This window comes from Lepus europaeus, assembly GCF_033115175.1.
Source record: "Lepus europaeus isolate LE1 chromosome 21 unlocalized genomic scaffold, mLepTim1.pri SUPER_21_unloc_6, whole genome shotgun sequence".
NCBI classification, from domain to species: domain Eukaryota; kingdom Metazoa; phylum Chordata; class Mammalia; order Lagomorpha; family Leporidae; genus Lepus; species Lepus europaeus.
The window spans coordinates 63,301-84,731 of record NW_026909011.1 but is presented as its reverse complement, the minus strand read 5'-3'; the positions used below and the strand labels follow the sequence as shown (position 1 = coordinate 84,731).

General features: G+C 53.9%; 2 protein-coding genes across 12 annotated transcripts in view; one reads left to right on the top strand and one right to left on the bottom strand.

Annotated features, from left to right (window-relative positions):
- Positions 1–21,431, top strand: part of LOC133754347 (general transcription factor 3C polypeptide 1-like) — a 98,469-nt gene that overhangs the window by 57,391 nt on the left and 19,647 nt on the right. The window contains exons 7-8 of one of the 4 annotated variants that reach the window (XM_062184817.1): positions 6,073–6,135; positions 14,689–14,778. The exons of 1 other annotated variant lie outside the window; for it this stretch is intronic. In XM_062184817.1, the coding sequence (XP_062040801.1) occupies positions 6,073–6,104 (32 nt within the window). In that variant the 3' untranslated portion in view covers positions 6,105–6,135; positions 14,689–14,778. Of the gene's footprint in view, positions 1–6,072; positions 6,136–8,538; positions 8,614–14,688; positions 15,113–21,431 lie in introns of those variants that run through there. 2 more of the 4 variants (XM_062184814.1, XM_062184816.1) reach the window with 2 other exon arrangements.
- LOC133754348 (katanin-interacting protein-like) overlaps positions 4,308–21,431 on the bottom strand; it is a 65,871-nt gene continuing 48,747 nt past the window's right edge. The window contains exons 3-5 of one of the 8 annotated variants that reach the window (XR_009865218.1): positions 15,012–15,261; positions 13,709–13,862; positions 10,525–13,138 (exon numbers count right to left, since the gene is read on the bottom strand). Coding sequence is in view for 7 of the 8 variants with exons in the window: in XM_062184824.1 (XP_062040808.1) it covers positions 10,403–10,518; positions 15,012–15,261 (366 nt within the window). In the remaining variant the exon portion in view is untranslated. The other 7 variants (XM_062184822.1, XM_062184823.1, XM_062184824.1 and 4 more) reach the window with 7 other exon arrangements.

The window sequence follows — 21,431 nt, the reverse complement described above, 5'->3', positions numbered from 1 at the left end:
CCAGAAGGGGCTGATGCAGGCACGAGGGAGCCACGCTCCTGCCCAGCTGCAGGTGCGTTTTGTGTTTCAGCCCCGTGGGAGCTGTGGCATGGGTTCTCCCCATCCCTGCTGGGACCAGTCATTGAAGAATGGTTTCCTGCACAGGGGCACTGGCCGCCGTGGTCATTTCCATTATTCTGACCCCAGGGTGAGGTGGGACAGGGGTGTCTGGTGTCTGTGTTCTGGGCAGGTGTCTGTGAGTCCCCTGGAGCATGGGCAAGCTTGCTTCCTCACGGGCGCAGAAGCCCCGTGGGCAGGAAATGGCATTGGGATGGTAGACCCTCAAGGCTGTGGTGGTACAAAACTTCCCCATAGCACTCTGATTTTGTTTGCTCCACCTGAGCCCCAGCTACCATCATGGGTTCTGTGCCTCTGGGAGCCACATACCTGTGGCCTCATTCCCTGTTGACTACCGGCTCTCTGGGGTCCCAGCCCTCCTTGCCAATCCCAGATTTCCCAGAGGCCTCCTTTGCGTGTGGGGTCTGGGTTGCTTATGGGTGACTCCCCTCCTGACGGGGGAGTGAGCATCAGAATACGATGCTGCCCCCTTTTGGGTTTCCATAGTGACAGGGCCTCTCAGAGAGCATCTGAGGATTCTGCTGACTGCACTGGAGGTCCGTGGGAGGTCCCACTCCACAGCGCCGGCTCCACGGTGCATCTGTCACCTGGCTGGCCCCACTCCTCCCACCTGGGCTTCCCAAGGAGTTCCTGCCTCACTCACGCAAAGCCCCCTCTCACTCCCCAAGCCTTCCCTGTGGCGGTGGACATGCAGCCCCATAGGCACAGGTGTGTGTGTGTGTGCAGTGTGTATACGTGCACAGGTATGTGTGTACACATAGATGTGTGTACATATGCACAGGTGTGTGTATGTTCAGTGCAGGTGTGGGTACGTGTGTATACAAATGTGCATACGTGCAAAGGTGTGTGTACACAAGTGTGTGCAGTGTGTATATGTGTACAGGTGTGTGTGTATGTGCACATGTGCACAGGTGTGTATATGTGCGGTGTGGGCATGCAGTGTGTATACGAGCACAGGTGTGTACATGTGCACACATGTGTTTGTGTATAGGTGCGTGCAGTGTGTATATGTGCACAGGTGTGTATACGTGCGGTGTGGGCATGCAGTGTGTATACGAGCACAGGTGTGTTCATGTGCACACGTGTGTTTGTGTATAGGTGCGTGCAGTGTGTGTATGTGCACAGGTGTGTGTACGTGTGCACAGGTGTGTATATGTGCAGTGTGGGCATGCAGTGTGTATACGAGCACAGGTGTGTATAAGTGCACACGTGTGTTTGTGTATAGGTGCGTGCAGTGTGTGTATGTGCACAGGTGTGTGTACGTGTGCACAGGTGTGTATATGTGCGGTGTGGGCATGCAGTGTGTATACGAGCACAGGTGTGTTCATGTGCACACGTGTGTTTGTGTATAGGTGCGTGCAGTGTGTGTATGTACACAGGTGTGTGTACGTGTGCACAGGTGTGCATATGTGCGGTGTGGGCATGCAGTGTGTATACGAGCACAGGTGTGTACATGTGCACACGTGTGTTTGTGTATAGGTGCGTGCAGTGTGTGTATGTGCACAGGTGTGTGTACGTGTGCACAGGTGTGTATATGTGCAGTGTGGGCATGCATAGTGTGTATACGAGCACAGGTGCGCACATGTGCACAGGGGTGTGTGACATGTGCAGGTGTGTGTGTGTGTGTGCCCGCACACGCACTGGGATACTCTGGTGCAGGCACATCAATGGAACACTTTCTCAACAGAGTCATTTCTGTCCCTGGGAGGAATCCTGGGGCCAGCAGCCAGGACAAGACAGTCGCTTCACTCAGTCACCCTGCGTAGCGGGCTGAGAAGTCGGCCACTGTGCCCATTTTACAGATGAAGAAACTGAGGCTGAGAGCAGTGCAGCAACTCCCCCAGGGTCCCCCGCTGGGGAGGTGTGCCCTGAGCCTCGGGGGCAGTCCTGCTGACCTCACAGCCAGGCCTCTTCCTGCTGCAGCTCTGCCTCCTCAGAGATCCTTTGCTGGGGCTCGGCCTTGAGTTTGCTTCTGTGGTGAGCCTGGCCTGGGATGGCAGAGGCTGGGGGCAACAGCAAAGCCCTGGTTTACAACAGCAATCAGATAGGAGGGACTTCACACAGGTGGTGGAAACAGAATTCAAATAGGAGCTTGAGTGCAAAAACAATTTGGAAATCCATGCATTGTTTTCCAGAAAACACATTTTCTGTGAAATTGTGAAGACCTCTGTGTGCATGAGTTCCAAGCTGTTTTTTATTTTATTTATTTGGAAGGAAGGTGACAGGGTGGGGGGTGTGAAGAGAGAGATCCTTCATTTGCTGGTTCACTCCCCAGGGCTGTGTCAAGCCGAAGCCAGGAGCCAGGCGCTCCATCCGGGTCTCCCATGTTGGAAGCAGAAGCTCAAGTACTTGAGCCATCAGCTGCTGCCTCTCCCTTAGCAGGGAGCTGGACCAGAAGCGGAGCAGCCAGGACACAAATTGGCAGTTGGCATATGGGCATCTCAAGTAGCCGTCTAACCTGCTGAGCCACAAACCTGCCCTTCTGGTGGTCTAATGGGGACACAGGTGATGAACACACACACATAGACACATCTGTTCCCACAGGCGGGGTGAGGGCTGCCGGGACACACATGGCGCCATCAAGGGCATGGGGACGCTGTTTGATAACGGAGGGTTGGGAAAACCTCTGGGAAACCGGACAAGCATGTGCAGTGCCTGAGCCTGGACTGCAAGTGACAGGTGCAGGGAGCTGCGAGGTGGCTATGGGGTCTGGAGTACATGAGGCAGAGGGGTGGGGTGGGGCCAACAGCTTAGGCCTGGCCGCACGTTAGGGTCCCCTGGACCCCAACCCTGGGGGGCACTGGTTGGCCAGAGCTCCCCAGGTGACACAGCAAGGATGGGCCCCTCCTGCCTAAGACCCCCGCAAGCCACGGTGAGGACTCGAGTTTTTGTGTAAGTGCAATGAGAAGTCCTTAGGGCAGGCAGGGGAGTGGTGTGATCCAGTTTACCTTTCTAGGGGGTCCTCTGCCAGCCAGGCTGCGGCAGACGGAAGGGGCATGAAAGTGGAGGCAGGGAGGCCCCAGGAGACCCCGCCCCCGCTGACCGGGCAGTGGCAGCTGGCAAGGGAACCGGGCTTGGCTCTGGTGGTCAGCAGTCGGAAAGCAAAGTGTCACCAGGGGCTGCATTCCTTCTGGAAGCTTCCAGGGTGGGGGTGGGGATCTGTTAACTTACCTTTCCCAACTGCTAGGGGCTGACTGTACTCCGGGCCTTGGGTCCTCTCCTCCATCTACAAAGCCCCTCCATGCACCCCCTGGCTCTGTTACCCCGTTTTCTGCTTCCCTCTGACCCTCGCCCTCCTGCCTGGGAAAATCCAAGCTGATCTCCTCCGCTCTCTATCATTAACTTAATCAGATCTCTCTCTCTCTCTCTCTCTTTCAAGATTTTTTAATTTATTTGAGAGGCAGAGTTACAGAAAGTGAGAGGAAGAGACAGAGTCTTCCGTCCGCTGGTTCATGCCCCAGATGGCCACAATGGCCAGAGCTGAACTGATCCAAAGCCAGGACCTAGGAGCTTCCTCTGGGTCTCCTGCACGGGTGCAGGGGCCTAAGGACATGGGCCATCTTCTACTGCTTTCCCATGCCATAGCAGAGAACTGGATTGGAAGAGGAGCAGCCAGGACTAGAACTGGCGCCAATATGGGATGCCAGTGCTGAAGGCGGAGGATTAACCTACTGTGCCATGGCACCAGCCCCCTGCGGAGTTCTTTTCACCATGGAAGGCCAAGGATCGCATCTGGGGGAAGCACAGCTTGCCACGGTCAGGGTTATGACTGCAGGGGTGGGTCTGTGATGTGGAGATGTGGGGGAGCTCCCTCAATCCCTAGGGGCCCTCAGGCATCTCCCTGTGTGGGCACAGAGACACCCTGGCCCTCCTCTCCATGCTCAGACACTGTGCCGACTCCTAAGGAGAAGGCCAGCGTGCAGCCTCCAGCCCTGGCCCTAAGGGTCCTCCAGGTGCTGCAGGCCCCTCCCTGGGACCCCATGGCAGCTTGGCCTCCATCTGGTCAATCAGATCACCCCCTCCCACCTCAATAGTGTTTTCAGAATGTGCCCATTTCCTGCGGCTGCTGTCCCCAGCGACCCCGAGCTCGTGTTGTCAATCACCCTACAGTTCTGCAGGCCATGGGTCTGGTGCAATCTCCAAGCCAAAGTGCTGGCAGGCAGCGCTGGAGGCGGGGTCTTTGCCTCCTGGCTCTGGGAAGCACCCAGCCCCCTGGAGTGCTCGGCCTGCTGTCCTTGTTTCCCTGCTGGCTGTGCACGGGGTGGGGGAGGGGTGCTCTCCGGGCTCCCTGGTGCCCTCACCTTCCTCCATCCTCCAAGCCAGCCCCAGTGGGCGAAGCCCTCGTCCTGCTGTGGCTGTGTCTCCCACTGTCGGGTCAGTCCAGGGGATGTTCTCTGTAGTTCCTGATTTCGTGGGGCCCACTTGGGTATTCTGGAATGATCTTTCCATCTGCAACCCCGGTCACGTCTGCAAGGTCCCTTCTGCCGTGTAGAGTAACACATCCATATCCATAGGTTCCTAGGAGTACAGCGTGGACATTTTTGGAGGGCATTAGAGTGCCATAATAACTATCATGCACTAAGGCTTACTATGCCCCAGAAGGATCCGCCACGGAAGGTGCCCATTTTATAGGTGTCGAAACTGAGGCACAGAGAAGGCAGGTGATGTGAAGGGTTGATTTGCGTTTACCCCCCCCCCCCCATTTATATGCTGGAATCTTAGCCCTCAGTGCCTCCAGATGTGGCTTATTTGGACATGGGGTCTTTGCACAAGCGATTGAGTTAAAACCAAGTCATTCCGGGGGCCACCGTTGTGCTGCAGAGGGTTAAGCCGCTGCCTACGACACCTGCATCCCGTATCCGAGAGCCAGTTTGTCCCTGCTGCTCCGCTTCCAATCCAGCTCCCTGCTAAAGCACCAGGGAACGCAGCAGATCATGGCCCAAGTGCTTGGGTCCCTGCCCATCATGGGAGAGCCTAGTGAGCCAATCCAACCCGCAGGCTAGAGCTGCCAAAGCTGGATTCCAATCCTCCTTGGCTCATGGCCGGTTTCCCTCTCTGCCTGGTCTCCAGCTCTCTCCTTTGTGGGTTCTTCGTCTCTGCCCCTCCCTCCAGCTCTCTCAGCCCCCTTCTCCCCCCTGCAGCCTGAGGACCCCTCCCCTGCTCCTCCACCTATGCGCCCCCTTCCCCTCCAGCCCCTGCTCCTCTCAGGGCACCCCCCGCACTGACCGAGGCCCAGCCACACGGGGGTTCTAGGATGCCCAAACTGCCCTCGATGGCTTCCCAGTCTGAGAGAGGAGGCCCGAGCTGCAGGAGGAGCGAAGCTGGGCGCTGCCCACCACCCCAAGGCATAGCTGAGGAGCGGGCACTTGGGAGGGCCCTTCCCAGCCCCATCTAGCTTCTCAGATTCCCCAACTCAAGCCGTCACCACTGCGGGCAGCCATGCTTTCTTTTCCCAGCTCTTTCTGGCCGTGCCCCTTCTGGGCGTTCTGACTGGCCCCGCAAACCGGATATGTGACCCGAGCTTCTCCCTCCTGGGACTCTGAGGCAGATCAGGCACTGCAGGGCGGAGTCAGCACAGGGCCTGGCTGGGTACCCAGGCGTGAAGTTGGGCTGCGAGGGGCGCTGCCCCAGCCCCAGATGTCTCTGCTCCTCGGCCCTGCCTATGAGCGCTTCCAGGCCTGCTCAGACCTCGAGTGCCGCCCCACCCTTCAGTTGCCCCAGTGCCCACACGGCCCCTGTGGCTCCTTGGGCAGGGGCTGCTCATGGCTGCTGCAGGGCCTTTGCACCTGACCTGCCTCCTGCCTGGGAGGTTCTGCCCTTGGATCTTCACATGGCCGCCTTGTCCTCACGGAGGACACCTCGTCCGCTGGGGCACTCCATCATGCAGGCTGTGTTGTTTCATTCGGGGTGCACATCACCATCTGCTGTTTATCTGTTTGCTTGTTTACTGTCTAGCTGCCACGTTGGAACGAGAACTTCATGTCTGATTTACTACAGATTCCCCAGAGCCTCCAGCCTGTAAGTGGTGCTGAATGAATGTTTGTTGATTGAATGCAAGAAGGAAGTCAAGGGGTTAGGTAGCATGGAGTTCAGCTGATGTCATTCTCTCATGCAAGACCCCGACTGTTTCTTTTTTTTAAAGAGTGACTTTACTTACCTGAAAGGCGTAGTTACAGGAAGTGGGGGTGAGATCTCCCTTCTGCTGGTTCATGCCCCAGTTGGCCTCAACAGCCAGGGTTAGGCCAGGAGGAAGCCAGGGGACCATCTAGGTCTCCCACATGGGTGGCAGAGGCCCAAAGCACTTGGACCGTGTTCTGCTGCCCTCCCAGGTGCATTAGTCTGGAGCTGGCTGGGAAGGGGAGCAGCCAGGGGTCAAACGGGCATCGCAGGCAGCAACTTAACCTAACCCACTGCACTGGTAACACAGGCCCCAGGACCCTTACTGTTGTCTCAGGCTAAAGGAGGCTGAGTGGGGTGGGGACCGGGCTTCCAGGCTGCAGCAGGTGGTGGCCAGAGCAGGGCCCCTCTGCTTCTGCCTGAGCTGCCCTCGGGTCTCCTTCCAGCAGCCCAGTGCCTGTTCTTGGTCCCGAGGGCCCAGGAGCCTGTGTGTGGCTCTCACAGTCCTGCAGGGAGTGGGGGGCTGTGGCTGGACGAGGCCCCTTGTCTGAAGCCAATTCTCACATTGGATAAGCCGATTGAGGAGACTGTTTCATGGGAGGGTGGTGACTTGCCTTCCGTCTTCCTCTCTCTCTCTCTGGTTTGTTTTTTAAAAGCGCCATTGTATTTATTAGATCTGCCATCACAGGCTGTCCCTTGACGTGCTTCGTGCTGTGAAGAGACAGCGCCTGCCACCAAGCCTCACTCGGCGGCTGACAACATCCTTGCCTGGCGCACACACGCTCACGCGTGCACACAGGCTGTTGTCGAGCACACAGGGGCAGCCCTGGGGGCAAAAGTCCCTGTCTTTTTGCGGAAGACGGATGGGAAATTCTGCTTCCTTGCCAAGAGAAGAGGCTGCGCAGACACGGGCAATCCAGAGTCCCAGGCCCCGGCCTGGTCGAGCACCTGGGGCACCAGCAACTTGGCCTTGAAGCCCTGGAGTTATGCAAACTTCTTTTCCATGCTGGCCAGCCAGTGGAGGGGGTGGAGAGTGGCAGGAAGCCCACAGAGAAAGGAGGTGTGCGGGGAAAGCAAACGCAAAATGCCTGACTAGTTCACTCCATGAGTAATCAACCCTGAACAATTGAGGAACTGACTTGTCACTGCGAGAGTCTCAGTGTGGAGCAGCCGCTGCTGGAAGGCAGGGCCCAGACAGAAGGGCTTGGCAGGGTTTGGAGAGAGGACCCTGGATCTGCAGAACCGAGGCTGGGCTGAGGGCCTGGGAGGCTTGGGGATGTTTTTATGACATTTTCAACCACAAGGGCCAAGGCATCCCCTGGCTAGGGAAGGTGGCGGCCAGGGGAGGCGAGGCGGCCGGAGGGGAGCAATATTTCTCTCCCAACAGTAAACAAGTGCTGAATAAACCCCAGAAATGACACCCAGAGAGCGTCTGTGGGAGGCTCCGGAGCTGCTTGTCTTCAAAGAGTTATTGGTTTTGTTCAGGCTTCATCTGATGCTTGCTTAAAAAAAATTAGGTTTTGTTTCCCCTCTCACCGCAGTCTGGAGGGAAGAATCAGCACCCAGCAGTTGTCTCGTGCCATCATTTAGCCGCCAGTGAACAAACTGACAGCGACCGGGCTCAGTAAACAGATGGTGGAGTGGAGAGACCCAGCCAACTCCACGCTGCCTCCTGGGGGGGGGGGCTGTCCGCTGGGGGGCGCTGTCTCATCCCCAGGCCGCAGGGACCCCAGGCTGTGTCTTCGTGGTGGTCTAGTTTGTGAGTGCATCGTACGCACAGATGTGCAAGAGCAGCGGTCAGGAGCTTGCCTTGCCAGGGTGAGGGTGGGCAGCGCCGTGAGGAAGCTGTTCGGGAAGCCCATATCCCCTAGCTAGGTGCCTCGGTTCGAGTCCCAGCTCTGCTCCCAGCTCCAGCTTCCTGCTAAGGCAGCAAGTGATGGCTCCAGTACTTGGGTCCCTGCCACCCACGTGAGAGATCCTGATGGAGTTCCAGGCTCCTGGCTTCAGCCTGGCCCAGGCCCCTGCTGTTGAGAGCATTTGGGGGAGTGGATGAGAGATTCCTCTCTCTCTGTCTCTCTCCTCTGCCTTTCAAATACATGAAATAAATAAATAGAGAAAGAGAGGGAAGAGAAGAGAGAGAGAGAGAGAGAGCTGACTCTGCCCCTGGCATGCACGAGCTGGAAGCCCTGGGGCGGGGTCTCCGTTCCTCCGACCTCTGTTTCTGCAGCTGTAAGGTGGGGAAATTCTCGTTGCAGCTATGGCTGCTTTGTGTGACAGTAGCCACTCATTGCTCTGGTTTCCCAGGCTGCTTTGCCCTTGGATTGGCCACTGGACCAGACTGACCAGTTGGGTACAAGAGGAAGATAGATGTCACTTCTGGGCTGGGGTGAGTGAGTCTGCAGCATCGCTTTCCTATCTGAGGGACTTTAAGCAATTCTTGGGAAATTGAATGTAAAGATAAGTTTATTATGGTGCAGAAAAAAAAAATTGAAATCCATGCATAGAGGGATCTCCAAAAAGTCCATGGGAAATGAGTATTATGAAAAAGCTCTGTGGGTTTCAACATCTTTGCACCAAAATAAATGTCTCTTGGAATTCCATTTCCCACCAACTTTTTGAGGAACCCGTGTGTGGCACAGCTAATGCTACGGAAAGGGCCTGGGTCCCTGAGACACTGAATGGAGGAGAGGCAGGCTGACGAGGCAGCTGACAAAGAAGCCTCCATGACGTGGAGCTGTTTCTCCCAGCAGCCAGTGCGAGCTACCCAAACACATACGGCAGTACTGCCTGCAGAGTTACTGTGGAACATGAAATGAGAAAGGCGGGGCTTCTACAGAAAATGCTTGCTAATGTCAGCTAGGCGGATGAATGTGTTGACTTGTGCAGTCCGCGTCGTGGGCCAGCCATGATGGTTAGCAGTGCTTGTGAAAGCCTACTTGGGGCTGCGCACTGCACCCAGTGCATACTGTAGTCAGATAGAAAGGACTCAATCATTCGCTCCACCAGTGTTTGTTAGACCCTGGTGTGCAGCAGGCATCGTGGTGCATGGTGGGGACGTGCCCAGCATTAGGGTGCCACAGGTTTAGTTACCCAGTCCAGCTCCCCGCTGATGCTCCAGGGAAAGCAGCAGAGGATGGCCCAAGTGCTTGGGGCTCTGTCACCCATGAGGAGACCATGATGGAGTTCTGGGCTCCTGGCTTTGGTCTGGCCCAGGCCTGACTGTTGTGGGTGTTTGGGGAGGGAACTGGCAGACAGAAGATCTTTCTTTGCCCGTCTGTCCGTCTCTCATCTCTATCTCCGCCTTTCAAATAAAAATGAAAATAAATAAGGCCTGGGGTTGTGGCACATTGGGGTAAGCTGCTGCTTGTGATGCCGGCAAGCTGTACTGGGCCCTAGCTACTCTCCTTTCGATCCAGTTGCCTGCCGTGTGCCTGGGAAGCAGGACATAGAGGCCCTAGTACCTGAGTTCTCGCAACCCACTCAGGAGACCAGGATGGAGCTCGTGGCTCCCAGCTTTGGCCTGGCTCAGCCCTGGCTGTTTGCAGCCATTTGGGGAGTGACCGAGCAGATGAAAGATCTCTCTGTCTGTTTCTCTGTCTGTGTCACTCTACCTTCCAAATAAGTAAACACATCTTATAAGATATACAACTGAAGATAGGAAAGAAGGGTTTAGAAAGTCAGTTCTTAACTCTTAAATTGTTTGCAAACTACTGAGAGATATATGAGGGAATTTTAAAAAGTTCATGGGACAAAAACTGGAATTAAAAATGTTTATTTTGGTGCAAAAAAGGTTTTGAAGCCTGTGCATAGTTTTTCCATAACACACATTTTCCATGAACTTTTTGAAGACCCCACGGGTACGGAGACACATAATTCAAATGCCGAGTGACAAGGGTCATGAAGCAGGGTCTTCAGCATCACTGAATCTGCCTGGGAGAATCAGGGAGGACTTCATGGAGGAGGGGGCTGTGGAGGTCAGCCTCGAAGGTTTGGGTAGGAATTGGGCACAGGGATGGATCCGTCTGATGGGAGGCGAGAGGTGCTTCAGTAGCTGGAGCCATGGGCAGCTGTAATGGGTGGAGTGACGTCCCTCTTGTCCACCGTGTCCATATCATAAACACCAGGAGTTGGCACCGTGTTGCTTGCCCGGGGTTGAGAGGGATGCTTTTCAGAGGTGACCACATGGAGGGGTTGAGATGGAGAGGCTGTCCCAGCTGATCCAAATGGGCTCCGTCCTTGTCTCATGGAGAACTTTCCCAGCTGTCATCAGAGCAAGAGGCGCATCTGTGAAGAAGAGAGATGGGCAGGGGTGGCTTCCAGAGGGGAGGCAGGAAGGCAAAGAATGGGGGTGGCCTGGGGCGGCCAGAAAGGGCAAGGAGGTGGCACGTGCCCTGGAGCGGCCATGTGGGAACAGGGTGGTGCTGAATCCTTGGTGCTGGCCAGTGAGGCGGTAGAGTTTGAAGATGCAAACTTTGTATTGGCAAAGCCATCACGTTGGTGACAAGTTGTTACAGTGGCAGTGGACAGCGGATACAGTGTCTGGTGGGGGAATGTCAGGAGCCCACCCTGGACAGGAGGGGCCCTGGGGGCATTCAGTCCACCACAGCCGAGGGCCTTGGGTTTCAGTAGGGGGCCCCGTCTTTTGTGTAGAGTTAGCATTCGGTATAACTATTCATATTCTGGGTTAATATTCTGAGAGAGAGAGCTGTCTTGTTCATTTTAATGAAGGTGAATCTTCCAAAAATTGAATGTACATTTCTGATTTAATTAATGGAAATTTAGGTTATTTCCAACCCTTTGCTATTAAAATCAGGCTGTGACGAATGATCTTGACCTTGTGTCATTATGCGCACGTGGCAGATGAATTCCAAGAAACGAAACTGCGGTGTCACAGAGAACAGGCACCTGTAGGAGTCTGTGTGTTAAGGCAGGAGCATCCCAGTGGGAAGGCAGGCGACTGGAGGCTCCCGGATGGAAGGTGGCACATCTCAGCTCTGCAGATGTTCCTGCCACTGATGGAGGCAGGGAGGCTGGTGAGAGGCTGGGGCCGTGGAGCTGGAGAGAGAGGTGAGTGTGTGTGCATGCGTGTGCGTGTGTGCATGCGTGTGTGTATGTGTGAGAGAAGGAGTGTGAGAGGGAAAGGGGCAAGGAGAGGCAGGAAGGTGTGCAGGACTGGCCGGCATGGGTGAGTGTAAGCTGATTTTCTGGTGTTGCCTTTATTCTAATCAGCACGAGAGCTGCTTCTTCAGTGGTGCTGGGTTAGAGCACCCATGGGGCTGGGTCCCACGTCTAGGTTCACCTGCCAGGCCTGAGTTCTACTCTCCATTCTGTTCCGTCTGGTCCTTTTGGCTCTGGCTGGGTTAGCTAAGGGACTTTGCTGCTTTCTGGAAGGAGGAAGAGATTGTGCTGTCACTGTCTCTAAGTGGGCGTGTCCAGTATTAGATTTCTTCTAAGGAACACGCTGTGACTGGCGTCTGCCCATCTGAGTTGTGCTGCTTGTGTGGTTTTTACATGAAGATGTTACAACCACGAAGCCTCCAATGGCTTAATTTTGGTAGTGTGTTGATGTAGGCTCCATGGTGTTTTTACACCATGAATTGTTTCTATTCTTTACTGAATTTGATCAGGATTCGGCTCCACAGACACATAAACCCCTTAGTCTTATGATAGTGGGTCATGGTTTAACGGTTGGTGGATGACTTGAGGGTGGACAGCTGATCTAATCATGGTGCCTGGGAAATGTTTAGGTGATTGGGGCTTACCCTGGGAGAAGGCAGTTCCCCCAAGAGGCTTGGTTATCGAAACCCTGTGTCTCTCTGCTTCCTGGCTTGCTGTTGGGTCCCTGTCTGCACAGACACCAGCTGAATGGGTCTGTCCGATCTTGTACTGTGAACCTCCAAAAACATAAGCTGAAATAAACCTTCTTCCTTCCTAAGGAGCACCTTGCAGGCATTTTAGTTCAAGTAATGGAAAGCTGACTCACGCCCCCTGGAGCCACCAGGATGTCAGTGTCAGCTGGTTTTTTAAGGGATGGCTCCTGCCTTCCTTATTCTCCTGTCAACAGCCACCTGTGCCTTGGGACCTGAATGGGGGCTCACTGGCTGTGCATTTTCCTGGAAGGCTCCCCGGGAGTGAGTCTCCCCCGAGAGGATCCCCTGTGCCTGTTTCGTCCCTTCCTCTCCCCGAGGACAGGCTGGGGACCAGTGCTGCTTGGGCTGCCTGGTGGTGCCTGTGCTTGGAGAGGCTACAGGAGGATCCTGAATAGAAAATAATACAATTTGAAGTGAGGAACTTTGGCTGCCAACTCCAGGGCAGCCGGCCAGAAGATTCTCTCTCTCTCTCTTCCTGTGTCTGTTTGGGATACTTGTAACTCTAAAAATATCCATGGCTGCTGTGTACACTCGGGCAGGCTGAGCACTGCACGACTCCAGGGAACGTCACTGGTAGAAACCTTGATGTGAGTTGTGCACCCGTGTGGAGTGGGGACCCTGCAAGCTCTTGGCTTGGAATGGAGCCCAGAAGCGGAGAACTCACCCAGCCCTAGCCTCGCCCAGACTTCGGCCATTTTTATGTCACCTTCAGAAATTAATTCCTGTTCTGCTAGGATTGTTTGGTTGTTGTTGCTCCCCATTGACTCATGTTTGCCTTACGTAAGGACGTTTGAGAGGGAAGCTTCATATCGCGATTTGAAGTGGAAAACCAGAACAAGTTGCCATCGAGTAAAGAAACATAGACACATGCATCTTGTGTGTGCGTGCATGTGCACGTGTGCACGTGTGTATGTAAAGCAGAGATGATCCTACCGAAGTCTAGCTGGCTATGTCGGCCTTTTCTCACCCCTGTTACAATGGGTGCGATGGTAGGGGCAGGCTGGCGCAGAGCTGCAGGTTCTCCTGGAAGTGACCTGCAGGGTTGGGAGGGACAGAACAGTGACTGGCACCCCAGGAAGGCAGTGAGCGTAACTGAACGCCAACAATCCCCCAGGATGATTCCCCCCTCTCCCAACAAGGCACCTGAGGAAACCCTGGCCCATCCCCATGCTCCGCATGGTGGTCCACGCCTTTCCTAGCCTTGCTCCCTTGGGAAGTTGAATGCCACCGAGAGGAGCTTTTCTGAGGCTGGGCTGTTCTTCGATTGCTTGGACAGGTCTGTCGGGTTTGGTGCTGCCTCCTGGGTCCAAGCAGAATCAATGGCTTCCTTTCTATAAACTCTGAAATAAAGCATGAGGGCCCTGGAGCTAGAGGGCCTGCCTCCATCACATACTATGTCTGTGCTCTCTAGTAAAATCCTTAACCTCCTCGCACCTCAGTTTCTCCTTTCGTGCAATGGGAATAATAATAGTAGGTCCTGCACCTGCTGTGAGAATTAGACCAGCGAATGCACATGGAACTCGGGAACAGCACTGGGTCCATGGTACGCTCTTGGTCTCGGCCACTATTAGCGTTTTTGTAGCCAGGAATTGTGGGGCCCTTACCCTAGATCACGAGACTCAGGACTTGGCTGCCAGCTTCAGCTTGATGCCTGACGGGTGAGCTCTGAACACGCAGGCCTCCCTGCTGTTTGGCTTCTCCACCAGAAATGAGGGCGGTGCCTAATGATCGCCACTCCCTCCACCACCTGTAGCAGAGCTGGGGCGGGGGTCCCCCAGGAAAAGAGCAGGGAGGCATTGCTGGCCGTCATCTCACAGCGTCGCCGGAGTAGATCTGAGAAGGACTAGACAAGGGCCCCCTCTGTCCTCTCTCCTTGTAATTGCAGAAAGTGCTTTCGCAGAGTGAGGCTGGACGGCTCGGGAGGGATCCCTGAGAGTGACAGAAAGGGGTGGAGAGGCGGGTGCTGGCCAAGACGCTGCCTCGGAGCCTCCCATGTTGGTGTCCAGCTTCTGAGTCCAGCTCCCTGCCCGTGTGCACCCTGGGAGGCAGCAGATGACGGCCCAAGCACTTGGGTCACTGCCACCCGCGAGGGAGACTCTGATGGAGCTGCAGGTCCCTGGCTTTAGCCTGGCCCAGCCCTGGCTGTTGTGACCATCGGGGGAGCAAATCAGCAGATGCAAGACCTCTCTCTGTCTCCCTCTCTCTCTCAGCCTTTCAAATAAATAAATAAATAAATGGTTTTTTAAAAAAGAGCAGAAATAAGACTGAGATATTGGAGAAAGAGATTTGCCTTGCTGTAACCAAACCCAACATATGGGTGGCATAAAAAAAATCACAATATCCTTTATTTATTATGCCTCCTTAAAAGACGATGATAATAATAGTCAATGCATACTGAGTCTTTACCATTTATTAAGTGTGAAGGGAACCCCAAAATCTTCATGGAAAATGGCATTAAAGGAGCAGATCATTTTGAAATCAGTGCATACAAGGGATCATGAGAAAGTTCACTGAAAATGCATATTATAAAAAAAAATTGTGTGTAGATTTCAATGCTTTTTTTTTTTTTTTTGCACCAAAAAAGAGAAGAGAAACGAGCCCTACTGTCATCTGAGCCAGCAACAGTCCCCTTGGCTTAACTTCCCGGCGTGAGCCAACTGGAAGGGAGACACGGCCACACTCCCTCCAAGGCTTGGGACGGCGCCCGCGAGTACTCGCCAGACATTTGCCACCTGGAGTTTCAGGCGCCTCAGGAAGCATCCAGGAGTCTTCCTTCCATAGTCAACAGGGACCTGATGGACAACTCCACCCTGGAAGCGCAACTCAAAACAGCGTTGCAAGCCGAAGCCCTCCTGCTAGAACCAGCGACGCCACAGGCAACGAAATGCCACGGAAGACAGAACTCACTTTGAGAAGCGGGGTTAAATTCCAGCACGACGAGGGTGTCCGGGCCCTGCGGGGGACGTCCACCTGCCTCCCGGTCCTCAGGAGCATCCTTGTCCCCAGTGGACAGAGGGCAGTCACCTCCAGGACAGCCCTCGGGCTCAGGCTCGGGCTCAGAGGTGATGTCTTCTTCGATAGAGTCGTAGTCATCGCTGGGACAATCCCCCTGTCTCCTCTGTGCGTTTGCACTGAGTTCCAGGCTTCTTCTCAGCTCCTGCCAAAAGCCAGGAAGAGAGATGCACAGTGAGATAAGGCACTTGGCGGGCCGTTCTTCTGAAAGTCATTTGAACCAAAGATCTGTTTCCAGCGCACTCACCTTCCACAAGGTCAAAACCAAGAGCAGAGGAAAGCCAGCGACTCTCTGGCCAGAGCAGTGCTCACAGTACCAATGGCGGTGTTTGTATACCTGAGATGCTGTGTGTGTGTGTGTGTGTGTGTGTGAGAGAGAGAGAGAGAGAGAAAGAGGGATGACCCTTAGGCTTGGTAAAACAGACTGTCGGGGAGGGCTTTTGCATTTGGTACTCAGCTTATATCATTGCTTGAGACACCTCTATCCCCTATTGGAGTGCCTGGTTCGAGTCTCGGCTCCTCTGCTTCTGCTCCAGCTTCCTGGTACTGCACACCCTGGGAGGCAGCAGGTGATGGCTCAAGTACTTGGATCCCTGCCGCCCACACAGGAGACCCAGATGGAGTTCCAAGCTCCTGGATTTGGCCTGGCCCAGCCACAGGTGTGGTGAGCATCTGGGGGAGTGAACCAGTAGATGGAAGACCTCGCTGTGTCTTTCAAATAAAAGTGAAAATAACTAGATAAATGCATACTTAGAAACACAAACATACATACAAACATAAACTCATACAAAACAGATTGTGGAGACCTATCCTCAGATTCTCTAACTCAGTGGGGCCTGAGAATTTACATTTCTAAGAAGCCAATGATGCTCAGGCTGCTGGTCCCAGAAGCCAGCTCTGCAAATGAAATCCCAAGGGCCTCCAAACGACCCTGAAAGTGCAGCCGGTGAGACGCCGGCAGGGAGCTGCTGGTGGCTGTCCTGCCTCTAGCAGGGTGCGGCACAGCATCTAAATGTGAAATGTCAGAACATTTCCCACTTGACTGTAACTGCCTGCGGATTTTTTTTTTTTAACGATGCTTTTGTCTTCTTGGGATTATAGGCCAAGCGTTAAGATTTTTACTTTAGAACTTAACTATTAACTGCTGGATAAAACAAATGTTTATGTTTCTTTTTTCTTCCTGAGACTGTAGGTCAGGCATTAAGAACTATACTTAGAGTGACCAGAAAAATGTAGCATCCAAACCAGGACATTTCTCTGAAAGGGGAAAAAAAGGCTTGGTTAAATTTGTGATGAGATGAAAGAGGATAAACTGAACAGCCAGGGAGAGCCAGTACGTGGAGTCACCCTAGCTCTACTAGCCCTATAGCCCTTGTCGTATCTATCATACTTCTGGAGAAATGAGAATCAATCGGTGAAGGCTTGATGATTGACCAATAAACCTTTATATTTATGGTAGGCTGAATAATGGCTCCTCAAAGATACTTAGATTCTAATCTCTAGAACTTGTCAGTCAGAGAAGGCTTAGGAGGAAGTGAACTCCATATAGAAAACCTGAAATATGTCAGGGAAATCATCCTAAAATGACTGCTTGATAGAAAGACAGACATTGGGGCCGGCACTGTGGTATAGTGGGGTAAAGCTGCTGCCTGCTGTGCCAGCCTCCCATATTGGTGCCGCTTTGAGTCCCGGCTGCTCCACTTCTGATCCAGCTCTCTGCTATGGCCTGGAAAGCAGTAGAAGATGGCCCAAGTGCTTGGACCCCTACACTCATGTGGGTGACCTAGATGAAGCTCCTGGCTCCTGGCTTCAGCTCTGCCCATCCCTGGCTGTTGTGGCCATCTGGGGAGTGAACCAGTGGATGGGAGACCTCCCTCCCTCTCCCCCCCACCCCTCTCTCTGCCTCTGCTTCTCTGTAACTCTACCTTTCAAACTAATTAGATAATTAATTGAAATACAGACATCAAAGGTGCCGCTGTTGAGGGCTCAGGTCCGGGGAACCGGAAACTGGGGGAGAGGGAACCCTGCTAGGCGGCAGCAAAGCCCTCACGGAACTGTGCCTGCAGTTACAGGCTAAGCACACTGGTAAGTGATGAGCCTGGAAATGTACTCAGCAGGTTTCCACGGAAGGTGTTGAAGTTGCTTCTACCAGCTGAGAGTAGGAGGCAAGAGCAGAGAGACTGGAGGAAGAGCTGCTAAGGGAAGAGGAACTAGGATTTGACGATTTGGGCGACTCTCAGCTGGTCCAGGCTGCAAAAAGATGTGATGATTAGGAGCTTCGCTGTCAGAAAGTGTGCTCTGGCAGAAAATCAAGTGGGTGGTGCACTACCTGTGGCTAGAATCCCAGGAGGGACCAAAGTTCAGAGTGTCCAAGTACATAGTGGGCTCTTTGTCCAAGAGATAGACGGGGCCCACCGATCTCCTTAGACATCTAAGCAGATGCAAGGAACAGAGGCTGGGTCAGTCCCAAGTGATCCAGGGCGGAGCCTCTTGTCTAAGAGGGTGAACCTGAGGGCCAGATACAGGAGTCACACAGGGCCACTGAGAACGCTGGTTTGGACTGAACCGGGAGAAAGAAAGCACGGAATTAAAGAAGCTGGTCAGACTAGAAGCTTAAAAAAAATGGATTTACTCCAGAGCCTCAAAAAGGAACACAGAGATGTCAACACCTGATTATAGATCAGCAAAATCCACTTGAGTTCACGGTCATGGTAAGTGTTTTTGTAGCAGCAGGAAGAACTAATACACCTGTTTACCTTTTACAGTTCTCTCCCTCCCACCCCCCAGAGCAAGTAGCAGTGAGCAGCTAAGACACTGATGGCACATAACAGGTGCTTAGTAGATATTTGCTGAACGACCGAGCAACTGTCAGCGACAGAGTGGTGGCTGCAAGCACGGGTGAAATGCACCCACACGCCCTGGAGGCGGCATCAGTGCAGTGACTCTTGCAAAGTGACTTCATGTCTCTGAGATGCATTTGGACGTGCTTAAACACGGGCAATTGAATCTCTGCCTCACAGGATTGTCTTATTAATGGGGTATGCATTTGGCACAGCAGTTAAGATGCTGTTTGGGGCACCTGCAACACATACCACCGTCCTTGGGTTTGAATCCCGGCTCCACATCCAACTCCAGCTTCCTGCTAACGTGTCCCTTGGGGGCAGCAGATGATGGTTCCAATACTTGGGAGACCTGGATGGAGTTCTGGGTTCCTGGCTTCAGCCTGGCCCAGTCCTGGCTGTTGAGGGCATTTGGGGAGTAAACCAGCAAATGGGAAATCTTTGTCTCTCTCTTTGCCTTTCAAATACATAGAAGCAAATTTTTAAAAAATTTGTTTTTAAAGTTTTATTAAGGCAATGGCTTGAACCAGAGATGACTGCAACTCTCCCTGGAGGAGACAGCAATGACTAAAAACCTTTAGGGTGGCAACTGCCGTGGCAGTGCTCTCAGTACCCAGCAGGTGAAGCCAGGGACGCCACTAGGCATCCTGGAATGCACAGAGCAGCTTTGCACAACAAGGGGGAATCTGCTCCAAACATCAAGTGCGCTGAGGCCAAGCCACCCAGGATGACAAGGAGCACATACCCAGCATTTGATACTTACAAGGTAACACAAGGGATGGACAGTTGGCACAGTGGTTAAGATGTTGCTTGGGACACCGGCATCCCATACTGGAGTGCCTGGTACAAGTCCTGGCTCTCGTTCCAACTCCAGCTTCCTGTTTGTGGTGCACTCTGGCAAGCAGCAGGTAACGGATCAGGTATGTGGGTCCCTGCCACCCACGAGGGAGACCCAGATTGAGTTCCGGGCTCCTGGCTTCAGCCTGGTCTAGCCTAGCCCTGGTGGTTGTGTGCATTTGAGGAGTGAACCATTAGATGGAAGATTTCTCTCTCTCTCCCTCTCTGTCACTCTGCCTTTCAAATAAAACCACATGCAGTCATTTAAACTCTGATGCCTCTGTGAGCAGCTGCTGGATAAGGGTGGACACCTGACAGGTGGGAAGTGTGTAGGTCACTTGGCGATGTGCCCTTGGAGGGTGCTTCTCACAAGAGCTTGATGACCAGAGTTCAAGTCTGGCCTAGGTTCTCGTCCTGTCCTTGGGGGTTCACCACATGATCACGCCCCCACACCAGCCGAGTGACCAGCCTCCATGGGTGCTGGACTCTCGGGCTTCCCGATCTTTCCTGAACTGCTGCCTCCGGCCCGTAAGCTGAAACACACCTTTTGTTTCCCAAGAAGCTCCTCTCGGCTATTTTAGTTAAAGCCACGAGGAGCAGAGGTGTTCCGGCTGCAGGAGATGGCCCAAGAAACCTTCATGAGAACCAGACTCAGGTCAGGGCTCACACCTTCCAAGTCCAAATGTAGTGAGTAGGTGCAGGGAGGGGTCCACATGGTGACTGTTCCTCCCCAGGGAAAGCCAGCTCAACCTCGCTTTCAGTGATTACAGAACTGGCAGTCCTGTAGAGGAGACCACAGCTTGGTCCTCCGTAAACATACGACCGGTGCCTGTCTCATCCTTGCAATAAGCCCGACAGACCGGGAGAAAAATCCCCGCCACAACTTGAGTTCTGGTGAGACAGGACAACCCTGTGGCTCCTGTTCTTAGCCCAGCCCCGTTCTCAAAGAGAGTCAGCTGCAGTCCTGCTGGGCTGTGGGGGTGGGGCAAACGAGCCTGCGTGAAGAAGCCACAGAGGGCCAGTCTCTGTCTCTGCATCTCCATACTCTTCTCTGAGTCACGTGGGTGGGGGAAATCAGAAGACGGGTGCCAGCCTGCAGGGGCTTCCGGCCTCGGCCTAGGAAACCCAAGGTGTTCCCAGAGCCCAGAACAGTCCCCACTGATGTCGAAGGCCTTGGAGAGCCCCTGACCACAGCCAGTTCCAGTTCCAGGACTGGAGGGGGCAGTATCCAGACTCTTACACCTGAGCTGGCCTCCTCATTACCTTCACAATGTTGCAACCCCACATTTCAGCGACTGAATTTTTTGGGGTCCCCAAAACTTGAGGAACAGAGGCCATGAGCCTTTAAGCCGGTCCAGCTTCTCACAGTAAGTAAGTGGCAGAGCCCTGATGCCTGAGGCCCTCGCTGCATACTGTCACGGCTCCACCAATGGCAGCGCCACGTGGCGGCCACCCCTTGTGAATGCACTCATGCACGCACGTGTGCTAAGGGCTGAGGTAACAGTGTGGGGGATGGGACGGCAAGACCCTCTGCCCTGTTCAGAGCACTCGGGGCGGTGGGGGAGATTGGTAGAAGGTGCAGAAAGAAAAATGAATGCGGCATCCAGACGTGGCCAGGACTGGGAGGGCAGGCCCCAGCCTGGATGGGGGGACAGAGTGACTGGGCTCCAGAGCCGCAGCGGAAGATGCTCAGGAAGGCGGGGCATCGGTGGGTGGGGAGGAAGAGCATGCCAGGCAGGAACAGCAGAGCAGGGGCCGGGAGGCAGAAGTGGCTGGAGGGCACACGTGCCCCATGACAAAGGCGGGCAGGAGGGAGAGCCTGTGCGGGACAGGGCTCTGCTGGCCTCGTGGAGCAGTCTGGATTGTGTTCTGTGCACCATGAGAGGCCACGGAGGGACCAGGCAGAGTCAACATTCTCTGATCTCTGTTGTTTCAGAGACTGCGCTGGCCCTGGAATGCGCAGTGCACTGTGGGAGGTGGGCAGGGTGGAAAGTGTGCTGGGCTGAGGCCGTGCTGGCAGCAGAGGTGGGGACAGGGGTGGCCTGAAGATGTACTTTGAAGGTGATGGCTAGCTAGAAATGAACAGGGGAGGGCAGGCATCTGGGCTAGCGGGAAGGATGCCTGTATCCCACACTGGAGCACCCGAGCTGGATGCCAGCCCCCTGCTTACGCAGAGCCTGGGAAGCAGTGGTGGCTGGTGTGAGTAGTCGCCACCCACGTGGGAAACCTGGATGGAGCGCCCAGACTGGCCATTGTGGACATTTGGGGGAGTTAACCAGTGAATGGGAGCTTCCTTTCTGTGTCTCAAATAAATAAATTTTTTTTAAAAAATCATTTAAAAAAAAAAAGGAATTAACAATATGGACATCTTTGGACCCAGCCATCTTAGGAATTTATGCTTTATTCTTAAGTGTGCAAAGATCAGTCAGGCATCCTTTATAGGAGAGAATGATTCAAATGTTGATCAATAAATGGATTAAATAACAAATAGCACGGGCATTCACAGATCCCCAGGAAACCCCTACAAAGAATGAGGTAGAACTTTCGTACTGCCTCGGGTCAATATCAAGAAACATGTTTAAGGGAAAGGAAGCATGTCAGAAAACGCACATATGTGCGTGTAGTTGCATGCAAACAG